Here is a 12,894-nt window from a genome sequence, read left to right on the forward strand (position 1 = left end):
GTCAATTAGGTGCCAACCTAACAAGCCTATCGCTATTCATTGTCATTGGCACTCGACAATGTTCGAACAGTGAGGGTGCCTTCATGTAAGGTATGCAGTCAAATGCTCCATCATGGAGACTGAGCCTGGATCTCTTTGAAATGCAGCGAGATGAAGTTACGCACACAAAACCATACACCCCAGCTCGACGCGATGCAGCTTTTTGAGTGACGAAGGGCGCGAATGATTCCGGCCATCAACTTCAATGTCAGACCATCCGACAAATTGGCTGCCCGACAACGGATGAACCGTCTCCATCCTGCCCCTTACACGATTCAAGATCGGCGGAGTTCCCAAAGCTTCGGGAATGAAGCAAACTCTAATTGCGTCTCAGACAAATTGGAAACTCATCCCACCGGCAACCACCGAGTCGCAACTTAGCATGCTGAGGCTCTTCTTCCACCTTATTCTCCGCCAGTTCCGTAACGACTAATGGCGGAAACTTCGTACAACAGCGAAACCGAGCCGGATAAAGCATCCTTCCCCTAATCACTCCACAACCCCCGTCAACAACTCTCTTTAACCCATACCAGCATGGCCATGGCCTTGTTGTACTGACCAATTGACGAAGAGAGGAGGTCTCTACCCAATATCGTAGGCCGGTGGGATACTAAACACCCAAGTACTTATAGATTCGCATGCGGCTACAAGTGTCGCATCTGTCATCTGAACTGTAGTCTGCTTAGTCCTGTGCAAATCGTCTGTCGTGAAGTTCTATTCCATTCGTTCAAGACTTTTAGTCAGTTACACTCATTCTTTAACAAGTTATTTCGCGACACTCGCTCCACTCACCATGCACTTCTCTTCCTCTTCTCTTAGCGCCCTTGTTGTGGCCGCGGCTGGTGCCGCCGATGCCGCAAAGTGCCCTATCCAGTTCGATGGCAGAATCCCAACAAACTTCACACCCGCCTCTTTCGACACCTCTGCGAGTCCCTTCAACAATGGCTTTGTTTTCGGCAAGGGTCTGAAGGCCAGTGACGTTGTCACTATTCCGACAGGCTTGTCGTCTCTGGTAAGCCACACGTCAACATGAATCTTTCTGGCAGCAGTTGACCGATCTTCCTTAGCTCGACGGCCCGGCAAACAAGCCTTTCCAAGTCAACATTGACGACAGATCCATCTTCGCGCCCACCGAGACCAATGTGCAAACGGGCTTCCGCCGCGCAGAGATGCTGCCCATGAGCAATAACGGCACCGACCCATCCACCTCCGGCATCAAGACGGTCCACTGGAGCATGATGAAGGACCCTAAGAAGCCGCTTAACTTAACCCACGAATACCAAATGGTCTTTTTGGAGAGCTCCATCTTCAGCTCGAACCAATTCGCACTCAAGTACGGCGATCTCATCGGCATTCACCCGGCGGACCCGGATGTTCTCCACCTGTTTGGCAACTCCAACACCAACCCGTCGCCGGAGCTCTTCAAGACCAAGTTCACTGAGGGCGTGTTCCACAACTTTGCCCTGACTTTGGACTTTGGCAAGAAGTGAGTGCATGATTTTGCTTCTGTGACTGTAGCCGGCTTTACTGACATTGATATCGTAGCTTGACTCAGGTGTACTACTCTCAAGGGAATGCCCCTCTTGTCGCTCAGGGCCAGCCCATCGAGAACGACATCTCGGGACAGGGACAGTTTCACTTTGGCGTTTTGAAGAAGTCGATCAACGGCACCGGTGACCTCACCAAGTCCGGTTTCCACGAGTCTGGAATCAACGAGGGCATCATTTTCGGTTCCATCTTTGAGGAGGACAGCATCGATGGCTGTGTGACCTTGTCTCTTTGATTACCTCAGGGTCTTCTTTGAGTCCCTGACTTTACACAGATCTCCAGCCTTGGGTTTTGATAGAATATGGCTTCCAATTTACATTGGTTTCAATTAGGGGTATGCTAGACTAATTCAGCGTAGTGATGCACTCGAAGTCATTTGTCAAGTCCAAACGCCAGTGATTCCGATACTGCTCCTGTAGACACATGTCCAATTGCATCAGGCCATCTGCCAAAAACAACGTCCCATTTTCGAACCGTCAACCTCAGATCTTCCACTTGAGCTCCTCCAAAACCTCTCTGGCAGCCCTCTGACCCGCAAATACCGCGCCCTCCATGTACCCATAATGCTTCGTCGAGGTCTCCGTGCCAGCCCAATGAATAGCCCCAACCGGTTTCCGAACCCACTCCCCCAGCAGCGTCCACATCCCCGGCGCCGGCGTCGCCATCGGGCACCCGAGAGCCCACTCCTCCTCCATCATGGTGTGGAAGAAGAACTCTTCCGGGTCGAGCGACTCCGGACCGAACGCGGATGCAAAACCAGCGAGGGCGACGGCCCGTTTCTGGTCCTTGCTGAAGCTGATGAACTCTCGCGCCTTCGTGCCGACGATGAAGCCTGTGAGCTTGGCCGGGCCCCCGGACTGCGACGTCGCGTCGTAGGTCACGCTGAGGAAGCCGGTCGGGTTCGTGCTCTCTCCCGTCAGGCCTCGTTCCCTCCAAAAGGGGGTTTTGTAGGTTGCGTAGACTTTCATGTAGGCTCCCATCGGCATGTGCTGGAGCAGTGTGGTCTTTTCTACCGGTAACCTTGGCTCGAAGTCGATCTTGAGAATATGCGGTGGCGGGATGGCGGAGATGATTCGTCGTGAGCGGTATGTTCCTCTAGACGTCCGGATGGTCGCAAGACTCTCGGTGTATGTGATGCCGCAAACCGGTTCCTCAAAGCGAATGCCTCCGTCTCCCAGGTGCTCTCTCAGCTTCTCGGCAATGGCTTGGCCTCCCCCTTGTATGAAATGTTGCTGCGCTCCATTTTCGCAGCTCAAGCCTGACGTGAGACTGACCACGCCCTTGAAAAAGAACATGGCGTGAAGCATCGAGATGCAAGACGTATTCTGCCCGATCGTTCCTTCGAACGCCAAGTTGCCCAGATCAATGGTAGCTTGTGTCCAAGCCTGCTTCTTCAACCATTCATGCACCGTCATGCGGTCAAGCTCTGCCGCGTTCGGTGTCTGCCACGGTTCTTCCATGTTGACCGTCTCACACAGTTTTTCGAATCGGCGGACGAACAGACCCGTATCCAGAACCTCCCACGGCCTCATCGGCGGAATCAGGCCCGCATAGCTTCGCGCCTTGCCCCGATAGGCCAGGACGATTTTTCCCTGGCTGGATGGCTTGAATAATGGCACATCGAACTCCTTTGCCAGAGCGTGCATGAGATCTTGCTTGTGACCGACGAAAGAGGCCCCGACATCCCAGTAGTCGCCATTGTCGAGCGGTATTGTCTTTGCGCGTCCACCAACGCGATCGCGCGCCTCGAGTAAAAGGACCTTCTTTCCAGCATCCTTCAGGAGTCGTGCAGCCGCGAGACCGGAGTATCCGGCACCGATGACCACGCAATCATATATAGGCGTGGTGTCTGGTGTATATTCCGTCGTAGATTCACCCATTATTGCGAGTTGTTGCGTTGAGCTGGGCAAAACAGTGTTTGAGAAGAACCCAAATTTCTCGATTTGTGCCAGATGGCAAGAACGTTTGGAGCTTTCGTCCACGGAATGCGTAATTCTTGACCTTCTCAGTTCTTCGTCTGCACTCAAGTACCCGTCCGATGATTGTTTGGACCTGCTAGCGGGAAGCTCTCTAGCGCTTACAGGAGATTGGGAGGATTGTCAGCCACGCCTGGATTGGGGACCAATCACAACGCCTCGTAATCTCCCTTGGGCTCCTTTGTCTTCCTTCGTCCTGGCTTACTTGGCTCTTCAATCTCACATGTCTGTGAGTCTGGCTTGACCTCATGTGCATAAGCCACGGGTTTTGGTTTGCTGCGCACGTGGCAGATAGGTAACCGATATTAAATTGCACTGGGAGGAACGATCGTTTGTCACGATGATCGATGCGCCTTATGATCACTAAAGTGCGTACCATTGAATCGCGGCGACGACCCTCGGAAGTTCCAAATGTGGACGAGGAGTGACGATTGGGGCAAGGCCAACTAGCCAAAGGTCTGTTCCGTCACTACAAATATACTCAAATTAGCATGTTTGCGGTTCAACAGCCGCACTGGATTCTGATGTAGACCCCGGATATCTAATCCCTATAAGCTATCTGAATGTAAAGCTTTCATTCTAGATGTCTTGCTCGTAGTATACAACAACAAGTAAGCTGTAACATTGTCGTGTATTCACATGAGAGCGAGGTGCTGAGTTTCCTGTCTCAAACCTTACTATTCACTCCTGAACACAGTTTCGAACCGCGCAGTCTTAAGCAAGAAGCCCATAACGTACTTGTTGGGCTTCATACATGTGTCGCAGAGACATCTTTCAGCGTTCTGGTCGTGGGCGGAGCATCTCCGTTATCCTTGGCCGGCTTGATCTCCTTTTCTTTTGCAATCCATTCCTTCCAGTCATGCACCTCATTCATGTCTTTTTACTGAACAGGAGGGCTTTCTTCCTTCGGCTCCTCCTCGCCTCCCGAGTCTTTACCCTTACATTGCTCAGAACCCTTGCATCCACAGATACCCTCACAGACAGGCTCCATCATGCCCTCGGATATCAGCTTCGAGATGAAGGGTATCTTGAACCCAACGCACTTCTTGAAGCATTCCCCATGACTCCTGTGACCCTTGTGGCCCACATGCTCCTTTTGACCTCCATGACCTTCCGCTGAGGATGCCCGTGTCCCGTTTGTCTCTGCTAAGCTTCTAGGCGACTTTTTGGGAGGCAGATGCTTGTCGAGATGTTTCTTGCAGTGCTGCCAATTTGGCGCTTGATTGCCCTTGGTGTCTTTCCCCCTTAGATGTGCGGGATGCTTCATCTTATGATGTGATGACTTTGTTTTGTGATGGTGTTTCATAGAACATAACGATTGTTCCCAGGGCGCGAGGTTGCCTTTCTCGGCATCTTGGCCATGGTCTCGATCGCCCCCTGTAGGCGGCGGAACGTTGGTGACGTTGAATGATGTGGGCGTCTGGGCGGAGGCTGTGGCAACGGCTGTCTTGGTGGGAATGGCGATGGCTGCTGATGAGGCCAGGAAGAACGCCAGACAAAGAAATGTAGCCTTCATCATGGTAAGTAATCAAGGAGTATAAATATATACAGAGAATGAGTAGGTAGAGCTTACATGAACGAGCAGCTAGGCACCGAGTGCTTTCTCTTATATCTCTTTGGACTCAATATTATTATTTACATGCTCCAGACAAAGGCTACCTTGATCCGAACCTTCTCATTAGAGGAATTTTGTGCCTGAATGTAAGCTTCATTAAAGTTTCCTGAACCATGCGCATTCGTAAGACAAGTGAAGCAAGGTCCAGTGCCTGTGTCTACACTCATCGGATCCTGCCGTATGCACATCTTTGAAATATCGGGTGAGAGGTAACGGAGTAGGTATTCGGCTCGAGTCGGCCGTTCTGGATGTCTGTTAGGAGGGCTGTCAATTCAGTTGACATGGGATGTTTCAGCGTTCCGTGTTCGCTGAGTCAGGACCTGCAGAGCTTCTGTGTCTTTGTAAGAAACTGGAGAATACGGCTTCTCTTCCTCGTGTCCGCAATTTACAAGCCAGTGGAAGTGCAGCGATTAAGAGACGGCTGTGGATTCCACCGTTGTTGCATTGCTGTACGTGGATTCACCTTGAACCCTCGGGTATCCAGTATGAGGACGCCTATGCTCTGGAGTCGATTTAACGACCGACGTCTCTATCGTACACCTTTATCATGATCACGAGCCGTAATAGCGAGATCCTACAACCGCCTCATCTTGAACACACATGACTCCTAGCAACTCACTTCTCTTCCTCGCCTTCACCTTCACCTTCACCCATCTCCTCGTCACCATCTTCGCCTTCTTCCCCGGCATCGTCATCTTCATCATCATCATCGTCGTCGTCATCATCGTCGCTCGACCCAGAGCCCTCGCTTTCTCCCTCGCTGCCAGGGTCATAGTCTTCTTCGTCTTCATCTTCATCCTCCTGGAGCGCCTGCTCAGCCTCAAGATGAGCCTTCTCGAGCTCCGTCATGCCGTTTGCATCCGCGTCTCCATTGGCATCAGCGTCGGCGTTTGCGCCCTTCTTCTTCAGGTTCTCAGTCAGCTCCATCTTCGCCTTCCTCTGCTCCGCCATACTGCGGTCCTGCAGTCCGTGGCGCTTGACATAGGACTCGTCGATGCCGCCGTAGTCTTCCTGGTCCAACATGCCGAACTCAATCTCCTCGGTGGCGTCACCCTCGGTGAACACCTCCACCACGATGTTGAATGTACGCTGCAGAACGCTTGTGTAGCTCATGGCCACAATGCGGTCGACGGGCAGAAATACTAGAGGCTTTTTGAAGCCGTAGAGAATGCCATTGGGAAGGAAGAAGAGGTATCCGTCTTTGGAGCCGCGGAAGGCCTTGACGTGTACCGCCTTCTCATTCGGTCTGTGCGGCTGGCGGACGAGGCTGTGGAAGATGTTGGGATCGGCTGCGACGATTTCGGCAGGATTGCCAGCGGAGCTGAGGTGTGTCGTCAACGCCCAATCAAAGAGGCCACGGTAGGTGTCGGAGACTGCTGATGCAGCGTTCGCTTTCGGGCCTTCGATGGTGCCGGGCTTGGGGGCTGTGGCAGGCACTGTGAATACCAGAGCTTCCTTCTCGGGCGAGGTTTTCGTCGGGAGGCATGTTCCACGGGGAAACAGGACGTAGTTGTGCTGCACCTGAGTCTTCTCGGGTACGGGGAGGCAGAAGAGGTACTCTGAAGCACAAGTTAACTTGGCTGGGATGTTAGGTTCCTGTGCGGTTGGAGACGTACCAATGTCATCCCAAGCGTAGATGATGCCCTCGACGGGTGCAGTGGTATTCGGTAACCGCGCGTAAAAGAAGTTCGCCGTGAAGCAGAGCTCGTACTTCTTGCGCTGGGGCACGGAGACGGAAATCTCCTTAATCACAAGGAGAACCTCTTCATCGGTAGCGTTTCCGGTTCCGATGCTTTTCGGTGCAGGCTTTGCAGCCACCCCGTTTGTGTTAGACGCCTTGAAACCGTTCGTAGGGCCTTCTTCTATCCGTCTGCGTTTTGATGCCGGTTCGGGTCCGTTGATCTGCTCGTGAACGAAACTCGCGATATTGTTGAACAATGCGACTCGATCGGGTGTGTCTGAGTAGTCGAGAATCAGCATTTGAAACTGCAAGAAAAGAAAACTGCGCAATTGGAACGGAGGGTAGTACTGGCTGCCTTTTGAATGCCCTGCAAGATGTCGGGTCGCGACTGGAAGACGGCTTCCAGCCGCTGGCTGTCGAGGCCGGCAACCATTTTTTGGTGAAATATTTGTTTTCCGTCCCAGAAATTCGGTGTCTTCTTGATGATGGGTTCGATGAAATTAACGAGATGGCGGCTGATTCGAAATGTCTGGGTAGAGGAAAGCGTCCCTTTGAATGTAGTGAAGTTTCCGGATTGTTTTCTCTGTCTCGACGCGACGTCGATAAAAAATTATGTGATGTGACGTGTTGAAGCTGGCGGCTGTTTGCTGAAGCGGCTGTTCCTGGTGCACTGCGGCACGGACTTACATAATGCGGCGGTAACAGGCCTATAGCAATTTGTACGGCGAACACTCGGGGCGGGCAGCGCCCCTTTTCTTACGAGGGGCCACTGATTCAGTCGAGTCTTCAAGGTTCCAAGGAGACAAAAGCGATGGCAATACTCGGCATTTACGGCCCTAATTGTCAAACACCTCGAGCCCTGTGGACCATGGTACTCTGATAGTTCAGCATAGGTATGTTTGGTCATCCCAATATTTCTCCAATATCTACAATTTCCAATGTATGGTGGTCGTTTCTCATTGCCAATTCCATGCTTCCGACCACCACAACAGCAGTTGCCCAAGAACCTTACATCATTGTTGTTATTTCCAGTATCCTTACTTCGCCAGCTGGATATAGGTGTGAGACATATTCCACATTAGCTTGAGGGAAAAAGCAAAGCAAGTTGGTAATACTGCGTAGAGGAGCTCGTTCATAATAGCATAGGTATTTGATCATCAGAAGTTAAGTCGCAGTGAAGGGAGAAAAAAAATACAGGTGCGAGGTCAGCCTTGTCTTATCTTTTTCCTTATCGCCAGCTAAGGGAGCTTGGACCATCCTTGGGGGACTTGCATTCCCCTGGCTGCCCCTGAAAGATGCGACGTCACAGTGGAGGATGCGCCCAAGGCCCCAAATGCAGTGGCACTGATTTGGCGCGCATCTTGACCCCGCGGTTTCCACTCGTCTGCTGTCACCAGCCGAACAACACATTAGGTAAGTCACTGCCGGGTGCCCCACAGCTTCCTTTCCTCGGAGGTCAGGCAACATCACGGACTTTGCACCTCCAACCTCGAGTCTTGCTAACGCCAGTTCCGCCCATGGGGTAGGCTTTGAATACCGAGCCTTCAACAGCACCCTAATCTTCCCAAATAATCATACACTGCTGAGCGATACCATGTCATTCTCCAATATCTACACTCACCGCAAGGTCGCGGAAACGGCGGCCAAGGGCTGCGATGTCTGCTACCGTGCCACAAGTAGCGTCCTGGTCGCTCCCGAAAACAAGGTAAAGCCCATAGTTTCTTCCCTGAAATGCGCAGCTAACTCGATCTTTAGGACTTTTTCTACGTTTGCCCCAGTCATCTGAAAGACAAGAACTTCTGCTCACCTATCATCGACAAAGAGGCCGTTGAAGCGAAGAAGAAGAAGGCTCTCGAGGACGAGGTTGCGCGTGTGAAGAAGGAGTACGAAGACAAACAAAAGAAGAAGAAGGAAATAGAAGAGAAGGACAAGGAGAAACAGAAAGACAAAGACAAAGACCAGGAGAAAGAGAAAGACAAGGACGACAAAAAGACAGAGGACGAGATGAAGGAAGACAGCGCCAAGGCAAGCTCTTTGATATCCCGCTTGTTGCTTCTTGAGTCTATCGGAAGACTGGTTTTGTGGGATATCGGCTAACAAACTTCAAGAACGGCACCGAAACGCCATCTCCGGCCGCGGAAGAGGAGCCACGCGTATTCGCACTTCAAAAGTATGAGCTCTTTTGGCGTGCTATATGAACGAAGTTGGCTTCAGCTAACACGGCTTAGGAACTTCTTCGGAGCCCGACTTGAGAAGAAGCGACAAATGGAGATCGCAAAGAGGAACCGGGAACGTCTTCAGCAACCAAACCTATTTCCATCAGTTCCGAAAGGCATGCCGGGTAGTTGAGAGATATTCACCACCGAAGCCCGAAAGACGGGACCGCAGTACAAGCACAATCGCCGGTTCCGCAGCCATTTCATGACCGTCAGCCCACTCGGAGCACATGATTCTCCATGCCACCACCCGGACCAGCCTGTCCTCATATACCGACTCGTCTGTATATACCCCCAAGTCAAGATGGTACCCATTACTAGGACAGGGATTCTAAAGCAATTTCTGTCCTAATCAGTCCTGCTGCATTAGCTCTCTCTATCTGGAGTCGGCGCCGGCTGTCATTCTTTCTCGTGGGGACAACGCTTCGAGGTTGCATTCCACTAGGGGAAAAGACATCATTGTCCAAGGAACAGCTCGTCATTGGTTCATTTACGTCTCTTTGGTTGCGACTTGGTTTACCTATATGCAGGTAAGACGACTGTAGTGGCCTTGGTGGGCCGGCGAGTTGCTGGGGAACCACAAGCTGCCGTGGAGGGCATTTCCGTCAGTATCCTTGGCGGCGATCATGGGCGTGTAACTATGAGACCTGGCAACTTCTCACTGGCCAAGCCAAGGATTACTCCAGAGATCCAGAGCTTCGATCTGGCGCGGAAGATCATAGCGGCTGTTTGCCGAAGGACTAGGGACTTCCGAGGGAGAAAACCTACGATGATTCGGTTTACCCCGCTAACCTCGATGCTCGAAGGATGCACAACTGGGGTCAATTGGGTAGATTTATGTTGTTTGGGCCCTTGCTGTCGGGTCGACGAAGGAAGCCGGCGATAGGATCACGCGGACGACTAAAGGCCGAAGATGCCGCCCCACGGCGATGGAACCCTCTATGTTGCCAACAGCACAATTTGATCATATATACTCCACTGATTTCCTCTTGGCCATCTCAATGCAGTGCATACTGCGAATCTCTATACGCCCTGATTCGTTCGAGGCCCGAGGAGAGGGGGACACACGCAAAGTTTGCCCGGCAGCGTAAGCCATGACGCATGTCAGCACTAGGCCTGACAAGGCACTTGAGTGGCGTGAAGGAGACAGCTGGAGTTCCATGAAGCAGCAAGCGAGGATGGCACAGGCCGCCCCAACCTGCAGGAAATGGTGTTGATGGTGGTATCTTCCCGAGACACTACTGGGAGACTGGGAATGTATGCTGCCGAGACGTTCGTCGTGGTCCACAAGGCCAAAGAAACACCCCCAACATCCTACAGTAGTCGGTAGGCGGCATGCATCTCCGTCCAAGAGAAGATTAGGGCTGACACGGACTGCTGGATCCGCGTGCTACCCGATGTCAATCGGATGGCGATCAATCGACACGCCTTGGTGAGCACTGCTGCGAAGAGTTCCTGTTTTAGAAGTCTCTCCCGAGCGTTTGGTGCATAACGTAGCTAGCGCTTAATACATCTGCTAAATCCCTCCTACAACTTACTTCTTCATGATTCGAGAAGCCGTAGCTTAGCTTCTACCCAACAGGCGAATTAACAGTTCATGAATATTGAAGGGTGTGATGAGGCTCCTACAAGGCCAATTCTGCCTCTCAAGCTGGGCGTGGCTTACATTACTCCAGCCCCTCCATATTACCGGTACTTCCCAGCCTACAACCTGCTTATGAGGTTCCAGTCATCTCTCCGTAAATCCTCGGGGCATGGAGAAATGGATCCCTGCAATTTGCAAAGCCATGGCAACGGTAAGTGCCGCAAGTGAGCATGTACAGGATCAAGGCAATTTGCTTATTCGGGCAATACGAAACGGGGAGGGCCCAAAGCCCGCTCAAACCAACGTCGAGTTGTCGACTAGTGCTTTCTGCCTCGGGCGGCCGCCACAGACATGCATACGCACGCTGACATCGGCAAGGGGCAGCGGGCGTAGGCTCATACGAAGGCATTAATGCTGCAGACGAAGATAGAGGCGGGACTCTCCAGGGTGCATGTAGGCACCGTAAGTACATGTATGCTAACTGCATGGTTGCAGAAAGCGTTCTGGTTTGAGCCCCCTGATTCAGGCCCTGGCTACAGGGCAGCAAATATGCCAGGCTGCGTGAGATGCACAGCTACAGTGACAGTGCCGATGCTGTGTCTCTATTTGGCGCTCTCGCGGTGCCGAACTTTGTTGATTGATCCTAACTCGAGGCAAATCAGATAGGCATATCCAGTGGCCCTGGCGTAATCACTATCGTCAGAATTACGGTACGCCTCGCACGAAGCTTAAGCCTTCGGTCCCTCATAACTCGAAACCGCCACTCAACTGGGCAAAGATCCAAAATCTGCCCTGGTCGAGCGGTCAGCAAAGGCTTGATGGGACTTTGGGAGCACTTGTCAGTCCGGCTCTCTGAGCCTCTGTCGGGTACAATCAGCCTATCTCAACCATCGGGCCTGCAAGCGGCACTTGTTGCTGATCTATGGACTAGTCAGGCCAACCACCTTGAACAGTGCCAGCCTTACGGCTATGTGGTGGTCTAGACATGGGGACATAGAGTCTTGGTTTGCTGGAAGCCTCGCGTGGCTTTTGTTGCCTTTTTAGCTCTGTCACCGAAAAGTCCTAGACCGTGGTTGGGTAAGAGCTTGGATACTGCCTCGAGAAATCCTAGTTCCTGAGCCAAACTAACACCCTCAACACCTGCCAAGTTTTACAAGACTTTGGCAAGTCGATCACCGTTGGCTTCTCCAGCATAGAGGTGGGGTCTCCTGTGACGCCAAACTTTACATACGAAACCTTCACAACACACCTAGGCGATGCCGCAGACCTACAGGAGGAAGAGTCTTGCCCGTTGCAGGGGGGGGGGGGGTGAACTGGAGTTGGTGTGAGGCTCACACTCTTTCCCTTCTAAGCTCTATGCCATCTCGTCCACTTCCCGTACCCAGCTGAGATAGAAGTTGCGCAACAGATCATAGCTCTTACATGGGATTGACGAAGATTGCATCCGGACGAGGGAGGGGGTGGGCCAATCGCGATCCTTCACGCCACAGGCGTGTCTACAGTCGCGAAGCTTGCGCCTCGGTGTCGAGGTAGAGTGCATAGCGCATGGCTCGGAGGGGTGTAAGTGCCATGCAGCATCATAATGGGGGATTGTGAGGAATACAGGGGGCGGAAGAGAAACGAGGGGGCGAGAGGCAAAGGAGGTACGAGTAAACTCTAGCGGTCACTCTGATGCGGGAGTGTGTGCTGATCATTTTGCCTGCCGGAATTTCGGATTTATAGGCTGACCCATCTTTAGCTGTGAGACAGATCTCTGATGCTGAATGGTTTTGCTGAAGGTACATAGTGGTTGTATATCGTTTGCCAGTGGGCTGGGAGATGTGATAACTTCACCGAGCTCGTTGTTATCGTTGGTTTTGTGGTTCTTAGTCTCCGCGGAAGATGAATAGTCAGCAGGTCATGATCATCAGACGTTCCACTTCCGTTAAATGTCACATGACTGATGGTTAGTTGAGGTCTTCACCGCCATAGACTTCACATTGTGGTTGACTTTTGTATGCTGGAGAACAATAGCCCCTGTGGCGGTTCTTCATGAAACCCACAAAACATGTCGATAGTTTATCTTGATATCACATTATTCGAGAAGCGAGCTTTCAAACAATTACGCCACTTCTGTGTGATGCCGTTCGAAACTGCTGGGATCCAGACGCCCGCTTTAGCGAGCATCTCTGCTTACGAGTCACTGTGACTCATTGGACGCCTCGGACTTGGCGCTCGGAAGCCATTCAAGTACC

General features: G+C 52.1%; 5 protein-coding genes across 5 annotated transcripts; 2 read left to right on the top strand and 3 right to left on the bottom strand.

Annotated features, from left to right (window-relative positions):
- Positions 1 to 832: 832 nt before the first annotated feature.
- On the top strand, positions 833 to 1,822 carry CTAM01_10172 (uncharacterized protein; the record flags this gene model as incomplete). The annotated part of the gene is made up of 3 exons (XM_060526188.1): positions 833 to 1,051; positions 1,107 to 1,525; positions 1,585 to 1,822. The coding sequence occupies 3 exons, from the start codon at positions 833 to 835 to the stop codon at positions 1,820 to 1,822; spliced, it is 876 nt and encodes a 291-aa protein (XP_060379133.1).
- Positions 1,823 to 2,069: 247 nt separating this feature from the next.
- CTAM01_10173 (flavin containing amine oxidoreductase) lies at positions 2,070 to 3,467 on the bottom strand (the record flags this gene model as incomplete). Its single annotated transcript, XM_060526189.1, has 1 exon — positions 2,070 to 3,467. One exon carries the CDS (start codon positions 3,465 to 3,467, stop codon positions 2,070 to 2,072), a length of 1,398 nt encoding a protein of 465 aa, XP_060379134.1.
- Positions 3,468 to 4,443: 976 nt separating this feature from the next.
- CTAM01_10174 (uncharacterized protein) lies at positions 4,444 to 5,079 on the bottom strand (the record flags this gene model as incomplete). Its single annotated transcript, XM_060526190.1, has 1 exon — positions 4,444 to 5,079. One exon carries the CDS (start codon positions 5,077 to 5,079, stop codon positions 4,444 to 4,446), a length of 636 nt encoding a protein of 211 aa, XP_060379135.1.
- A 714-nt stretch (positions 5,080 to 5,793) lies between these two features.
- On the bottom strand, positions 5,794 to 7,292 carry CTAM01_10175 (uncharacterized protein; the record flags this gene model as incomplete). The annotated part of the gene is made up of 3 exons (XM_060526191.1): positions 5,794 to 6,737; positions 6,795 to 7,136; positions 7,208 to 7,292. The coding sequence occupies 3 exons, from the start codon at positions 7,290 to 7,292 to the stop codon at positions 5,794 to 5,796; spliced, it is 1,371 nt and encodes a 456-aa protein (XP_060379136.1).
- A 1,161-nt stretch (positions 7,293 to 8,453) lies between these two features.
- On the top strand, positions 8,454 to 9,208 carry CTAM01_10176 (uncharacterized protein; the record flags this gene model as incomplete). Its single annotated transcript, XM_060526192.1, has 4 exons — positions 8,454 to 8,564; positions 8,615 to 8,935; positions 8,968 to 9,029; positions 9,088 to 9,208. The coding sequence occupies 4 exons, from the start codon at positions 8,454 to 8,456 to the stop codon at positions 9,206 to 9,208; spliced, it is 615 nt and encodes a 204-aa protein (XP_060379137.1).
- Between the last annotated feature and the right edge of the window lie 3,686 nt (positions 9,209 to 12,894).

This window comes from Colletotrichum tamarilloi (genome assembly GCF_030869305.1).
Source record: "Colletotrichum tamarilloi strain Tom-12 chromosome Unknown Scaffold_45.1, whole genome shotgun sequence".
In the NCBI taxonomy this organism is placed as follows: Eukaryota; Fungi; Ascomycota; class Sordariomycetes; order Glomerellales; family Glomerellaceae; genus Colletotrichum; species Colletotrichum tamarilloi.